The 20,932-nt window shown below is 41.4% G+C and overlaps 1 protein-coding gene across 7 annotated transcripts in view; it reads right to left on the bottom strand.

Annotated features, from left to right (window-relative positions):
• Positions 1–2,878: 2,878 nt before the first annotated feature.
• The window catches only part of PDE1C (phosphodiesterase 1C), a 556,804-nt gene continuing 538,750 nt past the window's right edge, over positions 2,879–20,932 (bottom strand). For 5 of the 7 annotated variants that reach the window (XM_049714457.1, XM_049714459.1, XM_033428312.2 and 2 more), the window contains one exon: positions 13,461–15,553. In XM_049714457.1, the coding sequence (XP_049570414.1) occupies positions 15,540–15,553 (14 nt within the window). In that variant the 3' untranslated portion in view covers positions 13,461–15,539. Of the gene's footprint in view, positions 5,639–13,460; positions 15,554–20,932 lie in introns of those variants that run through there. The other 2 variants (XM_004269926.4, XM_004269927.4) reach the window with 2 other exon arrangements.

Below are 20,932 nucleotides of genomic sequence, written 5' to 3'. Positions count from 1 at the left end.
AACATGTGGAGATTATGGGGTGTGGTCCTCTTGAAATGTCTAACTCAAATTGGAACCTTCTTCTGAGTTCCTGACCAGCAAATCAAAGGGCTAATTGTGTGTCTTACAAACTCTACACGTGTGGAGCAGAATAATTGGTTTCCATTCTGTCCCCAGTACCCTCCCTCTCCACCTGCTCCATCCTGCACCACCCCCTGCCCCTGTGCTCTCCATCTCTGGACCCGCTGCCTTAATCTACCCTCACTCATGCACACACTCCTCCCTCAGCCCCCTCCAAGTTCTGCTGATTGTACTTTCCAAGTTCTTATCAACTCGACATCCCTCGCTATTTCTAGTGCCACTCCTAATCAGCCTCGACTCCTCCCAACCTCTGTGGTCTCCTTGTTGGCTTCTGAGTTTTCTCTGTTTACCCCTTCTAATCCATTCTCCTTTGGGCAGCCATGATGATTTTTGTAAAAATACAAATTTTATCCCACTGGAAACTTGCTAAATTTTTCTGGAACCTTCCCCTTACACTTAAAATCAAGTCCAGGATCCTCAATATGCCTGTACAAGCGTTCCAGGATTTAGCCCTTGCTTGTCCAGAGAGGTTCGCCTCACGCCAGCCTCCCGATTGGTCACAATGCTCCTATAATATGGGCCTTTCTTCAGATTGTGTATGCTTTTTGTTCATGCTCTTTCTCCTCGTTAGAATGTTCTTCTACCCACTTTTTAGTTTCTTAATTTCTACCCGTCCTTCAGCTGCCTGAGAACTGCCCCCCTACAGCAATTAAGATAAAGGGAAGCAAACAGGAGCATAAGAAAAAACAGTAGCTTGTAGTTTCAATGGTGTCAACAAACGGAAATCATAAGATCACATCAGCGCTGGATAATTACCCAGAGAACGCAGTGTGCGCACACGCGCGCGCGCGCGCGCACACACACACACACACACACACACACACACAAGTTCTGTTTTTTTTTTAAAAAAACTAAAATGTAAGCATCTTAATGGAACTTTAGGGAAGCAAGGTCTTTTACTTAGGAATAGGCTTCAGAGGTAGCAAGAGAAATAATAACAGTTACTCAAAGAAATATAAGTTTATTTTTCTCACACAACACTAAGTCTCAAGGAGTCAGTCTAGGAATGGTATAGCAGTTCGGTGATATAATCAGAGTCATGGGCTCTTTCTAGCTTTCTGCTCCATTTACATTCAGTATGTTGGACCTTACTTCCATGCTCATCAACACCTCACAGACCCAAGATGGCTGCTGCACATCCAGGCTAAAGTCTCTATTCCAGGCAAGAAGGAGAACTGGAAAAGGCAGCTTATAGCTCATTAGCTGAAACTGTGTCACATGGCTGCCCCTACATGTAAGAAAACTGGGCAATTGAATGTTAACTTTTACAGCTTCTCCAGGAGAGACAGGTGAAAAGGAAAGGGTTTAGAAATGGAGATTGTGTGAGCATATGAGCATGCTAGGACTAGTAAAGTAATGGTACTGTAATTAAATGGTAATTAATTAATTAAATGGTGTTGTAAATAGTTTATTTCCATATTTTAAATGTCACAGGTATTGTCTTTTATTTAGCATTCTGTCACTATTACATTTACCAGGACTTCTGCAATTTGTCTCCCAATATGTCCCCCGATTTTATTTTATTTTCTCCATAGATTAAGATTTCTTAGTGTGTTCATGTGTGTATTATTATTATTTTAAAACAATAGGACTCTTCAAGGACCTGGGTTTGCTAGCAGAGTAAACCTATTCAGAAATGGAGCAACACTGTTATGAGAATGAGAATGGTTTTCTCCACAGCCACCTGCCCTTTTAAATTCCAAGATTCATCCAGCTAAAAACTATCATCATTAACAATAAAACTTCCTTTTATAAAGGGAAAAAAAAAAAAAAGATCCCGGGGAACTCAGCAAACATTTCATGCCTCTAAGAGACACCAGGTGGCAGTGCAGCGTAAGAAGTGAGTGGATCTAGTTGGATCCATACCTTGATTCCATCAAATTGAATAAATAAATATAATTTTTAAGTGTGTGCCTTATCCAGATCCTTGTGCCACCAGTTCATCATGGTTTCAACCTCCTTTCCAGAAATGAGCTATGCATGATGCCCTTTGGGTGACACACATTTCATTTGGCTTATTAACATAAAAATTCTCTTCAGATGGGAGATTGTTTACTGGAAACACAACTGTGTTGTCTAATGCAACATCACCCAAGGCATTTTAGGAAATGATGAGTTCACACCTTGATATTTGTGTCCACAACTCTGGGTCATATGGGCCCTCCATGGGTAAATGTTTGTGGGGCAGAATGGCTTAGGCAAACTACCTCCTTTTAAGGGTGAGGCTCTGAGGGCTAAAGCTGTATTCTTTTCTCCTCTAGGAATTTTGAATCCAAAGATAAAACAGAGACACATATGAAGAGCAAAGTCGCTTTTTCTTTTTTTAAAGAAAAGTATAGTGGCACTTTCATCTTCAAACATATATTCCTTTTTCTGAATCCACTGAGATTTCAGACTAAGCTATACACCTTCGTCTGAAATGATATAAACTGAGTTGCTAACACAGATGTTTACCTATGGACTAGCTGCTATTATTACTCAACAAATTAACTTATTGGGTTTGTGGTGTAGGGAGGAGGAGGTTTGTTTTTTTTTAAAAAAAATCTTTCGCCTATACAATCAGGAAGCAAGCTGAAAAGGGTAAGTTAGCCTATTCATCTTGACAAGATATTCAGGACTGAACAGTGCCAAGCATAAGGGAAATCTAACTCTTTTCCTATGAGTCCCAGAATTCTGCAGAAGATAAAGATGACTCACATACCAGAAAGTTCTTTAAAAGCATCACTTTATTTGCTATAAGAATATAATCTGGCCTGTCCATACAACCCATCATGCAAAAAATCATGGTAGGCATTTTACAAGCAATGCAGAATTTCAATACTTGTACATTTGCTCAATTAAAAGATTAGCAAAGGCTGAAGAGTAACAGCTTGGGATAAAAGAATACAGAAGGAGTCAACTTTCTTCCTCAGGATCATGGCTTCCAATACCAAGGAGCACAGTCAAGAAAGCACAGCTGGGCTTCCCTGGTGGCACAGTGGTTGAGAGTCCGCCTGCCGATGCAGGGGACACAGGTTCGTGCCCCGGTCCGGGAAGATCCCACATGCCGCGGACCGGCTGGGCCCGTGAGCCATGGCCGCTGAGCCTGCGCGTCCGGAGCCTGTGCTCCGCAATGGGAGAGGCCACAGCAGTGAGAGGCCCGCATACCGCAAAAAAAAAAAAAAAAAGAAAAGAAAGCACAGCTACAATCTCAATACCTAAGACTGAATATACTGAGGGACAGGTGAGGACCATCATTTGTGGGTTGATCCACTGGAGGCCACTACCCCATGGACAGTCTCAACTGTGTGGCCAAATGACTATGCAGCAAGCACTAAGGCATCTGTATACAAACAGGTAGAAATTACCTGTCGAGTTAACCTAATTCAGGTGGATTAGACTCTACCAGCCTGCAGAAGGGTCCTCTTGCTCAGGCACCAAGCAGGGAGGTAAGAATTAATTGCTTCCTTAATGAAAAGTCACAGTGATTTTCCTTTCTGTATAGCAATTAAATTTCCCTGAACTACTGTTGTAAAGCACATTATAAATAAATTGCTCAATAGCCTGATGGGCACTGAACTCTGGTGCAGACTCAACTTGCAAAACTGTGGTTTATCGGAAATGAATGTGGAGAATAAGAAGAGAAGATGCTACGCGCTTTACAATCAGACCCCAAAGGCTGTGGCTCAGGGTACAGTCCCCTCTTTGAGGGGCATCCCAGAGAGTTTTCCCAGCAGTGGGGTGCTCACGGCTACCTCTGCTGTGTACCTATGACTCTCCAGGCTCAGCCATAGCAAACAAAACCTATGTTATCCCTAATCTTCATCGCAAAAGGCAAGAGTGGGGATCATGAAGGCCATTTTCTAGTCAAGCAAACTGAGCCTTTTAAAGGTTATGCCATTTAGACTGAGGACCTGCAACTAGTTATAGACAGAACAGGCCCGGAGATCAGACCTGACAGACAACAAACCTGAAGTTTGCCATCGCACCAGACCATTTCTGAAGGGATCAAAAGCTATTTCTGACCTTGAGATTTTTCTTATCATTTCTGTGAATTTAGTCCCAAAGTAAAAACTTTAGGGAGAGATACAGAAAGGCTAAAAAATGCCACCATGAAGAGAGGTAAGTTATAGACCTCTATCCCGCCAACAGCTGTGAGAGCAATTGGGCTCCCAAAGGGACTCAGATATGTGGTCTGTTGGGAAGATGACCTGAAATTTAACTTACAGTCACCTCCAAACTTACGGAGAAAAATCTGCCAATACGGAATTCAAATTAGCTTCAGCATTTTATACTCTCTTGAACCAGGACCATAAGACTAAATGGACATTTCCTGGGTGAATCTCAAACCAGGAGTCCCTGAGGTACAGGCATCCCATTGACTTCTGGCATTGTCTACCGTGAGTGAAGAGGAAAGATGGGAGAAAAGCAGATCCAAAATCCATCTCCTGTAAACTCTCATGTTCTTAAAGGTACAGCAAGGCTATCAGGCATGAGGCATACAATGAGAACCGAAGACAACGGTCTTTATTTTTAACTTGGATCTGCTTTATGAAGCCTAAGTTCAAAAGTACATATGAACACAATTCATCAGTTCTCCTTTCCCTCTAAGATAGTTCCATTCAGAAGTACAACTTCTGGACTTCCGTGGTGGTGCAGTGGTTGAGAGTCCGCCTGCTGATGCAGGGGACACAGGTTCGTGCCCCGGTCCGGGAAGATCCCACATGTTGTGGAGCAGGTGGGCCCGTGGGCCATGGCCGCTGAGCCTGCGTGTCCGGAGCCTGTGCTCCGCAATGGGAGAGGCCACAACAGTGAGAGACCCGCGTACCGCAAAAAAAAAAAAAAAAAAAAAAGAAGTACAACTTTTGTTGGGAATGCAATGACTTTGAAAGTTCCATGTTTACTTGAATTGTAAATATTTGTATTAAAAATTGGAAAAGATGTTTTTAGAAGTGCATTTCTTAAATATAATGATTATTATTAAACCGATATTCTCATTGGGGCAAGTCAATTTCCAGGGATGAAAAAAGTGTCAATGGGAAGAATTTCATTTTTTTCTGAATGGGTAGCATCATTTTAACTTGGGTCCAATTTAGACTTTGAAAGATCTATACCAATAAAAGCCGCATGAGACAACCCTCTTACTGGTTTGCTGCTAGAGGCTGCATGGACTTCCAAATCCTGTGACTGATGGCTCTATAACAGAACAGCAAAGGGGAAACTCACTATAGGCTTCACCGTGCCTTGGTGGAGTCAACAATGATAGCACCAGCCCTGAAGGCTTCATTCTGGAGACATATCCCACTGTGGCTGGTTAGTGCCCAGAGGCAGATGGGTGGGCCTCTCCCTCACTCCCTCTTCCCCTTGATTTATTTTCTGTTCCAGTTATGTGAGATGTTCTGAATCTTTTTCATTTTGATCCTCTGATCCAGCATCTTGTACCTTGCAGGATGCTCATCAGGTTTCTTTGGGACCGAAGGTGCGTAGGCGCTAGATGCATAAGCAGGGTATTTAAAATGACGCAGAGGAGGCTTGGTGACTGCAGGCCATTCAAAGGAAGACAGACAACAGTTAGCCTCACCAACTACACAGTGCTCCTAAATCCTGGGGGTGACTTCCTGGCCCCCAGACCTGTTTGTTTTCTTTAAAACCAGGAAACAAACAGGGTTGAACTCTCACTAGAAATCTTATTGCAAATAGATGAATAAGCACATCATCACTTTGGTCATTCACTTAAAATAAATAAAGATAGGGCTTCCCTGGTGGCGCAGTGGTTGAGAGTCTGCCTGCCGATACAGGGGACGCGGGTTTGTGCCCTGGTCCGGGAAGATCCCACATGCTGTGGAGCAGCTGGGCCCGTGGGCCATGGCCGCTGAGCCTGCGCATCCGGAGCCTGTGCTCTGCAGCGGGAGAGGCCACAACAGTGAGAAGCCCATGTACCGCAAAAAAAACCAAACAAAAATAAATAAAGACAAATGCCTAGGAAAAAAAAATTCCTACAGATAGACAATGATGACCCCAGAATACAAAGGTTCTTTGACAATGAATGGATGGGGTTAAGGAAGTGAGAGGGAGCAGTGACGTCAGTTTTGGAAATAACAAAGCAAACACAGGTGAGCACAGCCATCTCATTAATCAGCACTTAGCACTGTATGTAAGCTTTTAGGGTTGCAAAGTGGCACACAATCCCGGAGTGCTAATAAGAAGCACATCATTGAGAAAATATTTGCAAAGCACATGTATAAAGGTCTTGTACCCAAAATATGGAAAGAACTCTTAAAATTCAACAAAAGGAAACAAACAACCCAATTTAAATATATGCAAAGATCTGAACAGACTCCTTGCCAAAGAAGATATACATATGGCCAAAAAGCATAGGCAAAGATGCTCAACAATTTTTGTCACTCGGGAACTGAAAATTAAAACAACAGTGATATATACTACACACCTATTAGGATGTAGTACTGCTGAATGAAAAAAGCATATACACATCTAATCTTAATATTATAAAAACATATAACTGTGTGCATAGGAAAATCTGGGAGAACATACATTTAAACCATAGCCGTGATTATCTCTGAGTAATATAAGCATGGCAATTTTATTTCTTTTTAATTGTTTACACTTTCTATTTTTTCTATGATGATCAAGTTTTAGTGATGTAACTTTTTAAAAAGAAACATACTACTAAAAATTTCTTCCATAGAATCAAGTATCAAAGCTATTCTACAAAACTATACATAATGGAAAGTCAGGAAAACTGAGTTTACTCTGCACTTTAGTCCGAGACCTTTCAGAGCACTCACAGCTGAGTATACTGTTCGCAGCCTAGAGATCAATATTCATTCACCGACTTGTTAAAGCACTTAACTGTGTGTCCTGCTGATACAACAATGAACAAAACAGGCAGAAACCTCTACCCTCATGGGGCTTCCATTCCAGTAACCCCCTCTGAAACCTGTGACTTGCTTACAGAAGAAAAAGTGTTCAATCATAATAAGTAATGCTATTACTACAAGCTCTACACTACCCACACCTACTTTGCCTTTGGAGTTAGGCTAACACATAAGTTAAGATTTTCAGCAAATGGTCCTATAGTGCCATAATAATGTATATGCAGATTAAAAAAAAACTCAGAATGTTTAATTCTGTTTCTTGGGGTAAACAAGGGATTGCAGCACAAAACACTCTAGGAACAAATATAAAAACAGTCCCGTTACCCTGGAGAATGGAGTAGAAACAGGCGAGGGCTTCGAATTAAAAGCTGATGGTCCCCACACTTCTGGGCTAGCTGATTTACTGCTCTTTAAGTCACAGTCCCTCTCCATATTCATTCTATTTTCACTACTCAGCATGAACCCAGCCAAAGTATTATTGAATTTCCCACTTCTCAGCATGAAGAAACATTTACCGTTTGCTAGAATTCTGATCGTCAGAACGAAAGCTCTCCTTGCCACTGGAGTCGCTGCAAATAGAGTTGAATCCGCTGATAGAGATCGGCTCCCCACCGAGATTGTGGAAATACTTATATGCCTGCTGTCACCCTCACTCAAAATGTGGGAAAAAATAAAAATTCACACAGTGCTGTTTGTACGCATTGACTGCCTTTCCCCTCTACAGGGGAACAGGAAATGATGACAGGGCAAAACAGCGGCACCTGGGATGAGGGCACGGTTTTGAATTTAATGAGGACCTTTCTTCCGGGGTGGTGCTGTGGCCGCTTAAGGACCCTTTCCTTTGTCTTTTGGCGATTCCTGAGATATCTCTGGAAGGAGATCTGGCCCTTTCCCTTTCGATGACTGGGTACCTCCCACAGCTGAACCCAGGCAGTAGTGTTACAATCCTCTTCTGCTCCCTCAACCCAAGCCCCTCCCCGCCCCAAGCAGAGAAGAACCAAATTGGGAACAGAATCCCCTCCCCTTCATATGCTTATCAACAAGTTGGACCCTTTTTCTCTTGAAGACACGTTCACAAAGTCTGCTCTTGTCTCCTAGAGCAATTTACTTGGAGAAAACGATCTCATTGGCTAATGAAGATTTGACAAAGACACGTTTCTCTGCACAGAGCCTGAACTTGGGAAAGTCATTCTCTATATTACTTTCAAATGTGCTTAGGAAAAGAAAAGTTCAAGACAAAAGCTGACACATCATCATCCTTTATTATACAATTACAATGTTTGTTTTTCATAGACGTTAACGCTCTTTTAGGAGTTTTAATCCTCATTTGTTTCGATCTTATCTTTTTCATAAACGCAATTTCTCCCAAAGGTGTCTCTGACTTTCGCCCTTTCGTCTGCCATCACCAACTTTTTATTCTCTCTCTCTGAGGCCACTTTGCTTGGTGGCGACTTTTTTTTCCCCATAGGAAAATAATGCATAGACTTATTCTTCTTCAGAAAATAGACTGCGATTTATTCATATATCAAATGTAACTGTGTTAAAGTTAAACTAGTATGTCCATGGCAGGACTTCTCAGAGACCTAAAGGATGGCGACATGTATCATGAAGCCCTAAGAACAGCCAACAGCATGTGTTTTTCTCATTTTGATTAGGCCAAGGTGCCCCCTTTATCAGGAGCATGTCACACTTTCGGAAAGACTGGTTTAATTCATTATCACTGTCGTTATCACGTCATAACATGTTGTATGTTATTAATTCGGTGTGCCCTGTTGTTTGCACTGACAGCAGGCAGAAGGAATGGTCACTAGTGCTCGTCTAATCTACGTGCACCCTAATTCACGTGCGGTAAACCATGATCTGCATTAGAACCCAAATCTGTGTCTTCAATCCCCCACGGCTTCAGTGTGATCTTGCAGGGCCACTGCACAGCAGCAGCAACTGGGAAATTTTCTGAATCTCTGCTGTAGAGGACTGCCTCCAAAGGCAGAAACTTGATCTACTCTTAGCTTCTGAATAAATTCTAATATTGGCACCTTTAAAAAAAAAAAACAAAAGTGTTCTGCATGTGTTTTCTTCTTTTTCAAAGATAATGCCATAACATGACCTTTGGAAAAAACATTTCCACATGTAGACATTTTCTAACTGCATTTACACACACACACAACACAACACATACACTAACAAGATAAAAAACAATCATTTATTGCCTCATAAATGTTGCTTTACATGAAGAACAAAATCCCACTGCCATACATTCCATTTCTAAAATAGTGTCTATTGATATGTCTGAAATTTGATACAAAGTCCTTATAAAAATGCTCAAAAATCATCCATGAGTTTTGAATTGCAAGGGATTGATGTGTCAACATCCGTTCCACGAGGATAAAATGATACAAGAACTGAGCCTGTGATTTTCATTTCAGGATCCGTGATGGTAAAATAATGATAATATCTGACATACACCGTGTACCAGGCACAATGCTAGGAATTTAATGTGAACCAGCCTTTAATCTTCACTACAATACAACAGGCAAGCACTGTTATCACCACCACCCCCTTTTTTTTTTTTTTTTTGGTACGCGGGTCTGTCACTGTTGTGGCCTCTCCCGTTGCAGAGCACAGGCTCCGGACACGCAGGCTCAGCGGCCATGGCTCACGGGCCCAGCCACTCCGCGGCATGTGGGATCTTCCCAGACCGGGGCACGAACCCGTGTCCGCTGCATTGGCAGGCGGACTCTCAACCACTGCGCCACCAGGGAAGCCCCGATCACCCCCTTTCTGAGTGAGGAAACTGAGGCTTTTAAGTAACTTGCCAAAGTTTGAGTGAGGAAACTGAGCTTAAGTAACTTGCCAAAGTTTACACAGCCAGCATTGCAGGAAGTCTGGATTCTGGGTTCACATCCAAGTGGTCTAGCCTCAGACCTCACATATTTAAAATAACCCGGGACCAAAGTTCAGAGTACGTTTTAATAACTACCATAATAAGTTAAAATAGTAATTCATTTATACTATCAATAATTTGAGTATATATCTGTGATATATGGGATTCTTGAATACCATTGTTCATAGCCATAATCATACTTCCCCCAAAGCAAAAGCAAATCATTCCTCCTTAATACAATTTGTGTGGTAATGGCTCAGGAAGGAATTGCATAAACATCGTGGCTAACAGGTCTCTTAAATAGCTGCTTTTGTCTCTTCCCTCACCTACGTGGGTTTGGGATGGAACAGGTGTTCCAGAGGTCTAAGCACCAGAGACAAGCAAACAAGTCAGGGGAGCCCCAGGGTCTTGGGTGAAATTTTAAACTTGGTGGTTCTCACCCCTCACTGCATATGAGAACCACCTGGGGAGCTTTTAAAAATCCTGGGTACCCCAGACCCATGAAAGCAGAATCTGTGTGGGGTTGGGCTGAGGCCTCAGGAGTTTCTAAAGCCCTTCAGATAATTCCACTGTGCAGGTGTTTGCAAACTACCGTTTCAGCCTCGCCAATCTTCCCCCTCCTTATCTTCACAAAGGGAACGACAGTGATAATATTTTGCACACACTGCAAGTGTTCTATAAATTGTAAACAGCTAGCCAGGGCTCTTGCTGTAGTTTGATCACAACGAACTGCCTGGCTGGTGAGGAGTCCTTTATGCATCAATTAAAGTTACCTGTGGTCTTCAAAATTAGGCTTTTTTTTTTTTTTTCTCTCCTACCCACATAGTTTGTTCTTCCTGTTGGGTCTAACATGAAGACAAAAGCTCTGAGAAATGAAGAAACAAATGTTCTTTCTGTTGGAAAAAACAACTTTGATGCTATCACCTGAGGATTGTGAGGAAATCTGCAACACTCAGAGTCAGCGATCCTTCCTCAATATACTGAGCGCTTGGAAAAGCAACGAGTAAGACCAAAGAGGATGTTCCTGGTGTCTGACTAAGGCGTGAGAGCAAGAGTGGGTGCTTTGAAGTCGGAGAGACCTGGTTTTAAAGCCTCCTTCACCTCCCCCAGCTGTTTAGTCTTAGGCAAACACCCCCCCTCTCAAGTGTCACTTTTCCCCTCTGAATAACAATGTTACACACTTAACAGGGCTTCTTGGGAGGACTCAGCGAGATGGGGCATGTGAACCATGTGAACCACAGTGACTGGCATAAAGAAGGCCTTCAGTTAAGGGCAACTTTTATTATTATTGTAGTGACAGTGATCATGTCCAGGGGAACTGCTTGTGGGTAAGGGGAGCTCTGGAAAGACTCTGGGACAGGCACCACCATCCCTGGCAGCGCCGATCTTGGGCTGGTGGAAAGGGTGTTGCTCACTCCTTCTGCCCTTTTCAGAGAATCGGCCTGACATCAGTTTCGCCCTCTGGATTTGTCTTCTCTCTGGACTCTTTCTAGCTTCTTCCTGGGACAACTTCTCAGAGCATCTGGAATTCCAAACCCGACTTATACCTGTTTCTGATTGAGGCAGCCACACTAGCACATTTGGTATGAATTAACTGCGTTCTGAAGATAAGCTCGTGGGAAGACACGCAATCAGCCAAAAGACTCCTCTCACTAACATCAGCTCCACAGAGAGTGGAATCAAGACGGGTTCATCCCAGTCCCAAAGGAAGAAACACACCCTTTAAAATTAGCAGTTTGGCTGAATTGGTTTTCATAGCTGGTCTTTTCCTTAAAGGGCAAGTGGAAGATGTTAATTTGTCTCACCAGAACAGGAGACTTGGTCCTTGTTCAATATCTAGGCTTCCCAGCAAACAGTTTTAAAAATGAAAGTGAAGTATAACAACTTTTTGTGAACCCGGGGCTTTGCTGTTTAAGGAGCCCAGTAGCATGGCCTGTCTTCTGTGCAGTTCAGTGTCTTTATATCCATTATCTCATTTGTAGTCACCCCTCACCCATCCTTGGAAGGGAGTCAGATTCAGTTCTTTCTCTGTCCCCATATGACTGGGACACATAATTTCAGTTTCCCATAAAAAGAAAAAAACAGATAGTAACACTCACTGCAGAGGCCTGAGAATGACAAGAAAGCAACGTATTAGAAACAGCCAGCACAGCGCTGACACGTAGTAGGCGTTCACCCAGTATCAGTTTCCATCCCTCTCCTCAGAGGCAGATCCTACATTTCAGGAATTATCTGGAAGATTTGCAATTGCCAGGAAAACTCAGCAGCAGAATACTTTCCCAGCTAGGGAATTGCTTTGTCTCCTCAAGGCATGAAAGCGTTACATGAAGGCCATGCTGATAGGTCTTCCTTCCTTTTGCAGAAATACAATCTAGCGACATGAACCCAGCCAGAAAATTACTCTTAAACCATGCACATTAGATGAGTGCTGTCTAAGGTGAGGGTCTGTTCTTAAACTCTTCAAGGTGTAGTTTATATTAAAACTAGAATACTTAAACCCAGCATCTACATTGGAAAAGACTCTGGTTCTCCAAGGACTCTTCCTCAAGAAAATGGGAATACTAACTAATCTACTGGTGCCATATCTGAAGCTTACAGAGCAAAGAGCACAGGAGACAGGAAGCTTGCTGTCTGAGAAGCTATCCAGAAAAAGGCCAATTGACACTGCCTGAACCAAACCACTCCCTAGTGTGGAAAGATCACCTGACCAGCATTTCCACGTCCCCAGAGGAATACATGGCCACAGGGAAAAAAATAAACCACATAGTTTTATTGCCCTTCATCCAACCTGAAGCTGTTTGCTTCCACCTGCATTTCTCAACCCTGGATGCCCATCAGATCACCTGGAAAGCTTCAGATTTACTGTATTCCTAAGCCCCACCTCCAAGAGTCTTGAAAGTAATCTGTTATTTTAAGGTGAAGCCCAAGCAAGTATGTTTGTAACGCCCAATGGTTCTAACTCGTAGCCAGGTTGAGAACCACTGGCTTAGGTGCCGAGTTTGTTTTGAGAATATGTCGGCTTATCCTTACGTTTCGAGGGATGCTTGGGGCAGCTGACAGGGTCTGGTCATTGCACACAGGAGTGGCCAACCCTTGGCCACATGCTAAGATCTGTGACAAGAATCAAATCCACGAAGGTCTACTTTTGGGAGAGGTGGTGTGGTATTGTGAGAGAAGCGTGGGTTTGGGGTGTCACAGAACTGGATTAAACTGTTACCAGCTGTGAGATCCTAAGGAGATAATCTGTTTTGGGATTCAGGGTTTTGGGTTTGTTTTTGTTTTTTTTCTGTAAAATGGGGAAAATGGTAACTTCTTTGCATGGTGGTTGTGAGGATTTTAAAGGGGCTATAACTGAGATAATGTAGGTATGGTACCTTGCAACCTCGCGGAGTGCCAGTATGTTGTAGGTGCTTGGTATGTGGCTACCATCATTACACAGCACAGGAGAGGAAAGGTCATCACAAGGAGCCTTTTAATGGTGGCCTCCCTGGTGGATTTCTTATTATAGTGTAGAAAAGTCATGTCATTCCCCGTACAAATGGATTTTACCACATGAAAGACCTCAGCACACAACGAAGAGATGAAAGTAATGAATTTATTTGTGACTATTTGGCAGAGAACACACCACTGTGATTCACAAAAGGCTAATTATCCAAAATGGGCATTTGTGGGGAAAAATTACATATATATATATATATATATGTTTGTTTTTCCATTCAGCTACCTAAGGGAAACACTTTGCTGAAACCCAGTGCCATTTTAAGCAAAGCAGAATCATCTACCCCACATTCTAAACTATTTATACCATGTACAAATACTGAGCCTCATTCAATCACTTTGGGCTATTCCTAACCATGAGCTGGAACCCCCAGATGGGAAGGGTGGCTTAGATACCCAACCAGGATGGAAGGAGTTTCAGTCCCTGAACTCTAACCTTGACGTAATTAGGAAAATGACAAACAAATGACTTTGATTCTTAAGACTCTTTGCATTTACTATGCTGAGCCATAATAATTATTTGAGTCACCTTCATTGGAAGCCATTCTCGAACCACTGATTCCCTGGTCTTTGAGATACCTCTTCCTTATGCTTCACCCTACAGATCACTGATCCTGGCTATAAACTTCATTAGGACGGGACAGGGTGTTATACACATTTGCATCCCCAGAATTTAATCCCGGTACTGATAACAGTTGGTGCTGAAAAATATTTAATGAATGAGTAAACTACTCGGCATCCTACTCAGTAACCTTCATAAATCTCTCATTTACTAAAGAAGAGGGGAATCACTTAGAATACACACCAGCTGACACAGCTGACTAGAATCTACAAAACCTAATACTTCTCCTTTGCATCAGCAATGCCTTGACACCTAGATTTTTTGCCGGTGTTTGCTCAAAGAAGAATGTCGGCAAGCTCCTTTCCTTTGAAGTTTCAAATTTGAGGCCTGAGCACTTTTGTTTTACACCAAAGCTGTAACCTCAACTCAGGTCTTACTACCGTCTGGAGAGGCTGAGGCACGGTTTTCAAGTCTCTCTGACAAACAGGTGAAAGAGCAGGAGCAATTAGGTAAGGCTGGAAAATAAGCTCTTTTCTTATTCAAACAGCTGCTAGCTATTAAATGCCCTGCGACCTTATGATTTAATGATTAATCGTTTAATTTAATAAAAATATTATTTTAATTAATAAAAAAGAATAAGAAAGCCCTCCCTCAAGGAGATGATCATCTTCAATCGAGTTCTTTGTTTTCATTTTGTTTCTCCTGGCAAGCACAAAGAACACGAGGCATGCTCTTTCAAAGGAGAAAAATATTTGGGAGATTACGCAAGCTAAGTCTTTTGTTCGATTTTTTTTCATCCGTGTGTGCCTTTGTCCACGTGTGCATCTGAAGATGGGGAGTGTAAGGCCAAATCAGTAGCTCCGTCCTTTGCTCACACCAACTATGACCTCTGCCAGAAGCAGCCTGTAAAGTTAAATTTCTTTAGGGTTCTAAAGCTCTGAAGTGCTAAATCACGTATAACAAATGTGTTTTGCTCTGGTCCACAGTAAGAATGACAACTGGCATCCCTTAAACTGAACTCAAGATAGAAGGCAATTGCAGAGACCACTCGTGGGAATCTTTACTTAAAATTAAGACAATGCAGGATCCCTCCACACCCCACAGTTGTGCCTGAAATCGGTACCTGCATAATTGTACTCTACCCCAGGCAGAGTACAACTGTGAAAGAAAGGCTGTTCCAGTGTGGACTGTTTGACATCAGTCTTTACCCCTGACAATGAAACTCGAGCAAAGAGTACAGGATTGCCACCTGCTAACTTTGGGCAAGCTATTTATCTGAGTATGCCTCAGTTTCCTAATTTGTGAAATGGAGATAACAGTACCTTCCTTAGAGGGTTGTTGTGAAGATTAAATGAGATAATACGTGTGAAGAACCTAGCATTGTCCCTGATATTTGATAGATGTGCAATACATACCAAAGTATTTACTATTAAAAACCTGTATTAGGAAGATCAGAAGTTACCATTTTTGAAGTTAATCACTCAGTAACTTACAATACACATAATATTTTGTTTTTGTAAAAGCAACATAAGCTTCCTAAAATGTCTTCAGACCTCAGGGCTGGTGAGTTCTCTTCTGAGGAATCCTCTGAATGGATGTTTTATCCGTAGTCCCCTAGAACAGGACACACAAAAAATGTCATTGCAAGCCAGCTGGCATCTCAACGCACCAACTCTTTCTACATCAGGCAACGGAGATTAGCAGCAGAGCTGCATCTATTGCCAACACTACCGTGTAAGCCAGAAGCTGCACACACAGGAGCAATCAGCTATCTGCATCAGCGAATGACTACGGTACTGTGCCTTTCCATCTAACGATCACTTCGGAAAAGTGATGTGACCGAGGCGCTGGGGGCATCTGCTCAGAAGCCACTGACTAGTCTCCAGCGTTAGCAATCATGATTGGAAGTGAAGCTCTGGGCCACTCCTCCAGCGAGAGCCAACATTGGCTCAGCTCTCCATCATTTATGGCCCGCCCATGAGCTTGACTGCGTTCACAAACCTCATGGGGCACACTTGAAGTTGGCACTAGAAAAAACTTGTCTGCAGGTGCTATTACTTTACCATCTAAGAGTCACTTTGCTATGGGCATGCAAGGAATCAAGGTGATGTCCTCAGAGCAGTTTCCTGGTGCTGGTGTGTCAGGAGACAGCTTTGATAATTTTGGAAACCACACAAGCAGTTCTTTAATGAAGTGGTCTCTGGTAGCTTCAGGACTGACACATGTGACAAAGAAAACTGTCTCGGAAGACAGTCACAGATTTTTCACTAGGAAATTCTTTAATATATAATATTTGAGCATACAGAAACTATAATTAATAATATAACAAATACCCAGGTACTCTCTCAATACAGTTTAAGTAGATCTTAACATTTTGCATATTTGTTCAAAAATTTGTTTAAAGAGATTAAATATCACGGTAGAACTTAAGTACCTAATATACCCTTCCCTTCCCCCCACAAAAAAACATCCAGAATTTGATGTTTATTATTCCTGTGCATATAGTCGTTCAATTATTGCATCTCTATGCAACCATAAAATATCTACTTTTATTTTTGCTTGTTTTTAAAAGATAATACAAATTGTGTTAGATGGTATAAATCTTATTGAAACTTGCTTTTCTTGCCCAACATTATGTTGAGCATTGTTTGCAAAAGCAAAAAAGAGGAAAACCACCATCAACAGAAAAATGATTAAACATCCTGTGGCACATTTATATAATAGGATATTGTACAGATGTTAAAATGGATGATGCTTTTCAAAGAACTAGCTTTATATTTTGCATGGAATTTCTTCTGCCATACATTAGCAGACTTTCTGGGAGTTTTTCTTAAAAGTGTTTCTTTTAAAAGGACAGGGCTGGATTTTGTTTTTTTTAATCCAAATTTCTGTATTTTAAGAGCAGAGTTTGCGCCATTTGCAATTATTCTTATTACTGATAGTTTTGGACTTGATTCTACTATCTAATTTTATAATCATTCTTTACTCCTTGCTTCTTTTTTCTCCTTTCTGCCTTCTATCAAGTAGATACATTTTCTGTATTCCCTTTCTTTGTTGTTGTTCATTTGCTGACTTAGATGCTATAGGTTATATTTCTATTATTTTTACTGATGATCCTTTGTGTTGCAAAAAAAGTTACAAAATTACAAAGCTCTGCCCGAAGACAGAATAGATCTTAGCATTCCTTAATTCCCTCTTAAATATCCCCTCTTCCATCTGTAGCTTCTGTTTCCTATTTTAACGCAAAAAATATGGACATTATTTTTATGGTGACTAGTTACTCACATTTACCAACATGCTTTATTTACTTGTGTGCTCACCATTAATTCCCATCTCTCACACTTTGCTCTTGGGTTCACCTTTCTTCCTCTTGAGGTATGTCCCTTATACTTCTTTTAGTGAAGTCTGGAGTGCTAAATTATGTCATGGTAAACCTAAAATGTTTTTACTTTGCCTTCATTCATAACTAATAATTTAGCTATTTTAGCTATTATATAATGCTTTATTTTCCCTCAGCCTATGAAAGATATATCTTCATTGTCTTTTGGCATCTGCTGTTGCTAATGCAAATTTTGCTGTCAGTTGGTTGTCATTTTATTACAGGCAACCTGCTCGCAGCTCCCTTGAACATAACCAGCTTCTTATAGCATTTAATATTTTCTCACCCTTGACATAATTTGGAACAATCTCACACAATGCATTTAGGTATGTGTTTGGTATTACTTAGGTATGGCAAGTGAGGTGCATTTACTGTCTAGGAATTTGAGCCTTTAGAGCTGTTTATCTATCTTCCATTCTTCCATGCTCTTTCATTTTTAAAATTGAGACATAATTCACATACCATATAATTCACCATTTGAAGTGTACAGTTCAGTGCTTTTTATTTTATTCACAAGGTTGTGCAATCAACACCAATTTTTTTTTTTTTTTTTTTTTTTTTGGTGGTACGCGGGCCTCTCACTGTTGTGGCCTCTCCCGTTGTGGAGCACAGGCTCCGGATGCGCAGGCTCAGCGGCCATGGCTCACGGGCCCAGCCACTCCGCGGCATGTGGGATCTTCCCGGACCGGGGCACGAACCCGTGTCCCCTGCATCGGCAGGCGGACTCTCAACCACTGCGCCACCAGGGAAGCCCCATCACCAATATTTAATTACAAAACATTTTCTTTTTTTTTTCCCACATCTTTATTGGAGTATAATTGCTTCACAATGTTGTGTCAGTTTCTGCTGTACAACAAAGTGAATCAGCTATATGTATACATATAGCCCCACATCCCCTCCCTCTTGAGCCTCCCTCCCACCCCCCCATACCATCCCTCTAGGTCATCACACAGCACTGAGCTGATCTCCCTGTGCTATGCAGCAGTTTCCCACTAGCCATCCATTTTACATTAGGTACTGTATATATGTCCATGCTACTCTCTCACTTCATCCCAGCTTTCCCTTCCACCCCTGTGTCCTCAAGTCCATCTCTACGTCTGTGTCTTTATTCTTCCCTGCCACTAGGTTCATCAGTACAGCTTTTTTATCTTCCATATATATATGCGTTAGCATACGGTATTTGTTTTTCTCTTTCTGACTTACTTCACTCTGTATGACAGACTCTAGGTCCATCCACCTCACTACAAATAACTCAATTTCGTTTCTTTTTATGGTTGAGTAATAGTCTATTGTATATATGTGCCACATCTTCTTTATCCATTCATCTGTTGATAGACATTTAGGTTGCTTCCATGTCCTGGCTATTGTATATAGTGCTGCAATGAACAGTGTGGTACATGTATCTTTTTTTTTTTAAGTTGACAATTTTTTTATATAAATTTATTTATTTATATTTTATTTTTGGCTGCGTTGGGTCTTTGTTTCTGTGCGCAGGCTTTCTCTAGTTGTGGTGAGCAGGGGCTACTCTTCGTTGTGGTGCACAGGCTTCTCATTGCGGTGGCTTCTCTTGTTGCAGAGCACAAGCTCTAGGCATGTGGGCTTCAGTGGTTGTGGTGCGTGGACTCAGTAGTTGTGGCTCACAGGCTTAGTTGCTCCATGGCATGTGGGATCTTCCTGGACTAGGGCTCGAACCCGTGTCCCCTGCATTGGCAGGTGGATTCTTAACCACTGCACCACCAGGGAAGTCTACATGTATCTTTTTGAATTATGGCTTTCTCAGGGTATATGCCCAGTAGTGGGATTGCTGGATCGTATGGTAGTTCTATTTTTAGCTTTTTAAGGAAACTCCATACTGTTCTCCATAGTGGGGTATCAATTTACATTCCCACCAACAGTGCAAGAGGGTTCCCTTTTCTCCACGTCCTCTCCAGCATTTATTGTTTCTAGATTTTTTGATGATGGCCATTCTGACTGGTGTGAGGTGATACCTCATTGTGGTTTTGATTTGCATTTCTCTAATGATTAGTGATGTTGAGCATCTTTTCATGTGTTTGTTGGCCATCTGTATGTCTACTTGGGAGAAATGTCTATTTAGGTCTTCTGCCTATTTTTGGACTAGGTTGTTTGTTTTTTTGATATTGTGCTGCATGAGCTGCTTGTATATTTAGGAGATTAATCCTTTGTTAGTTGCTTTGTTTGTAAATATTTTCTCACATTCTGAGGGTTGTCTTTTTGTCTTATTTATGGTTTCCTTTGCTGTGGGAAAGCTTTTGACTTTCATTAGGTCCCATTTGTTTATTTTTGTTTTTATTTCCATTTCTCTAGAAGGTGGGTCAAAAAGGATCTTGCTGTGATTTATGTCATAGAGTGTTCTGCCTATGTTTTCCTCTAAGAGTTTTACAGTGTCTGGCCTTACATTTAGGTCTTTAATCCATTTTGAATTTATTTTTGTGTATAGTGTTAGGGAGTGTTCTAATTTCATTCTTTTACATGTACCTGTCCAGTTTTCCCAGCACCACTTATTGAAGAGGCTGTCTTTTCTCCATTGGATATTCTTGCCTCCTTTTTCAAAGATAAGGTGACCATAGGTGTCACCTATATTTTGTGCCAGTACCATACTGTCTTGACTACTGTAGCTTTGTAGTATAGTCCGAAGTCAGGGAGCCTGATTCCTCCAGCTCTGTTTTTCTTTCTCAAGATTGCTTTGGCTATTCAGGGTCTTTTGTGTTTCCATACAAATTGTAAAAATTTTTGTTCTAGTTCTGTGAAAAATGCCCTTGGTAATTTGATAGGGATTGCATTGAACCTGTAGATTGCTTTGAGTAGTATAGTCATTTTCACAATGTTGATTCTTCTAATCCAGGAGCATAGTATATCTCTCCATCTGTATATGTCATCTTTGATTTCTCCCATCAGTGTTTTATAGTTTTCTGCATACAGGTCTTTTGTCTCCTTAGGTAGGTTTATTCCTAGGTATTTTATTCTTTTTGTTGCAATGGTAAATGGGATTGTTTCCTTAATTTCTCTTTCTGATCTTTCGTTGTTAGTGTGCAGGAATGCAAGAGATTTCTGTGCATTAATTTTGTATCCTGCAACCTTACCAAATTCATTGATTAGTTCTAGTAGTTTTCTGGTGGCATCTTTAGGATTTTCTATGTATAGTATCATGTCATTGGCAAACAGTGACAGTTTACAAAACATTTTCTTCACCAATAAAAAAAAATCCCATACCCATGAGAACTCACTCTCCATTCTTCTCCCTCCCCAGGCTCTAGTAACCACTAGTCTATGTTCTGTCTCTATAGATTTGTCTATTCTGCATATTTCACATAAATGGAATCATACAATATGTGGCCATTTGTGTCTGGCTCCTTTCACTTGGCAAAATGTTTTCAAGGTTCTTTCATGTTGTAGACCATATCAGTACTTTCTTCCTTTAGTACGGTCAAATAATAAGCTATTGTATGGATATACCACATTTTGTTTATATATTCATCAGTTGATGGGTATTTAGGTTGTCTCCAGTTTTTGGCTATTATGAGTAATGTTGCCATGAATATTTGTAGACAAGGTTTTGTGTGAACCTATGTTTTCAGTTCTCTTGAGAACATACC

The sequence above is a fragment of the Orcinus orca genome, chromosome 9 (genome assembly GCF_937001465.1).
Source record: "Orcinus orca chromosome 9, mOrcOrc1.1, whole genome shotgun sequence".
Taxonomy (NCBI): domain Eukaryota; kingdom Metazoa; phylum Chordata; class Mammalia; order Artiodactyla; family Delphinidae; genus Orcinus; species Orcinus orca.
This window is presented reverse-complemented; position numbering and strand designations above follow the sequence as displayed.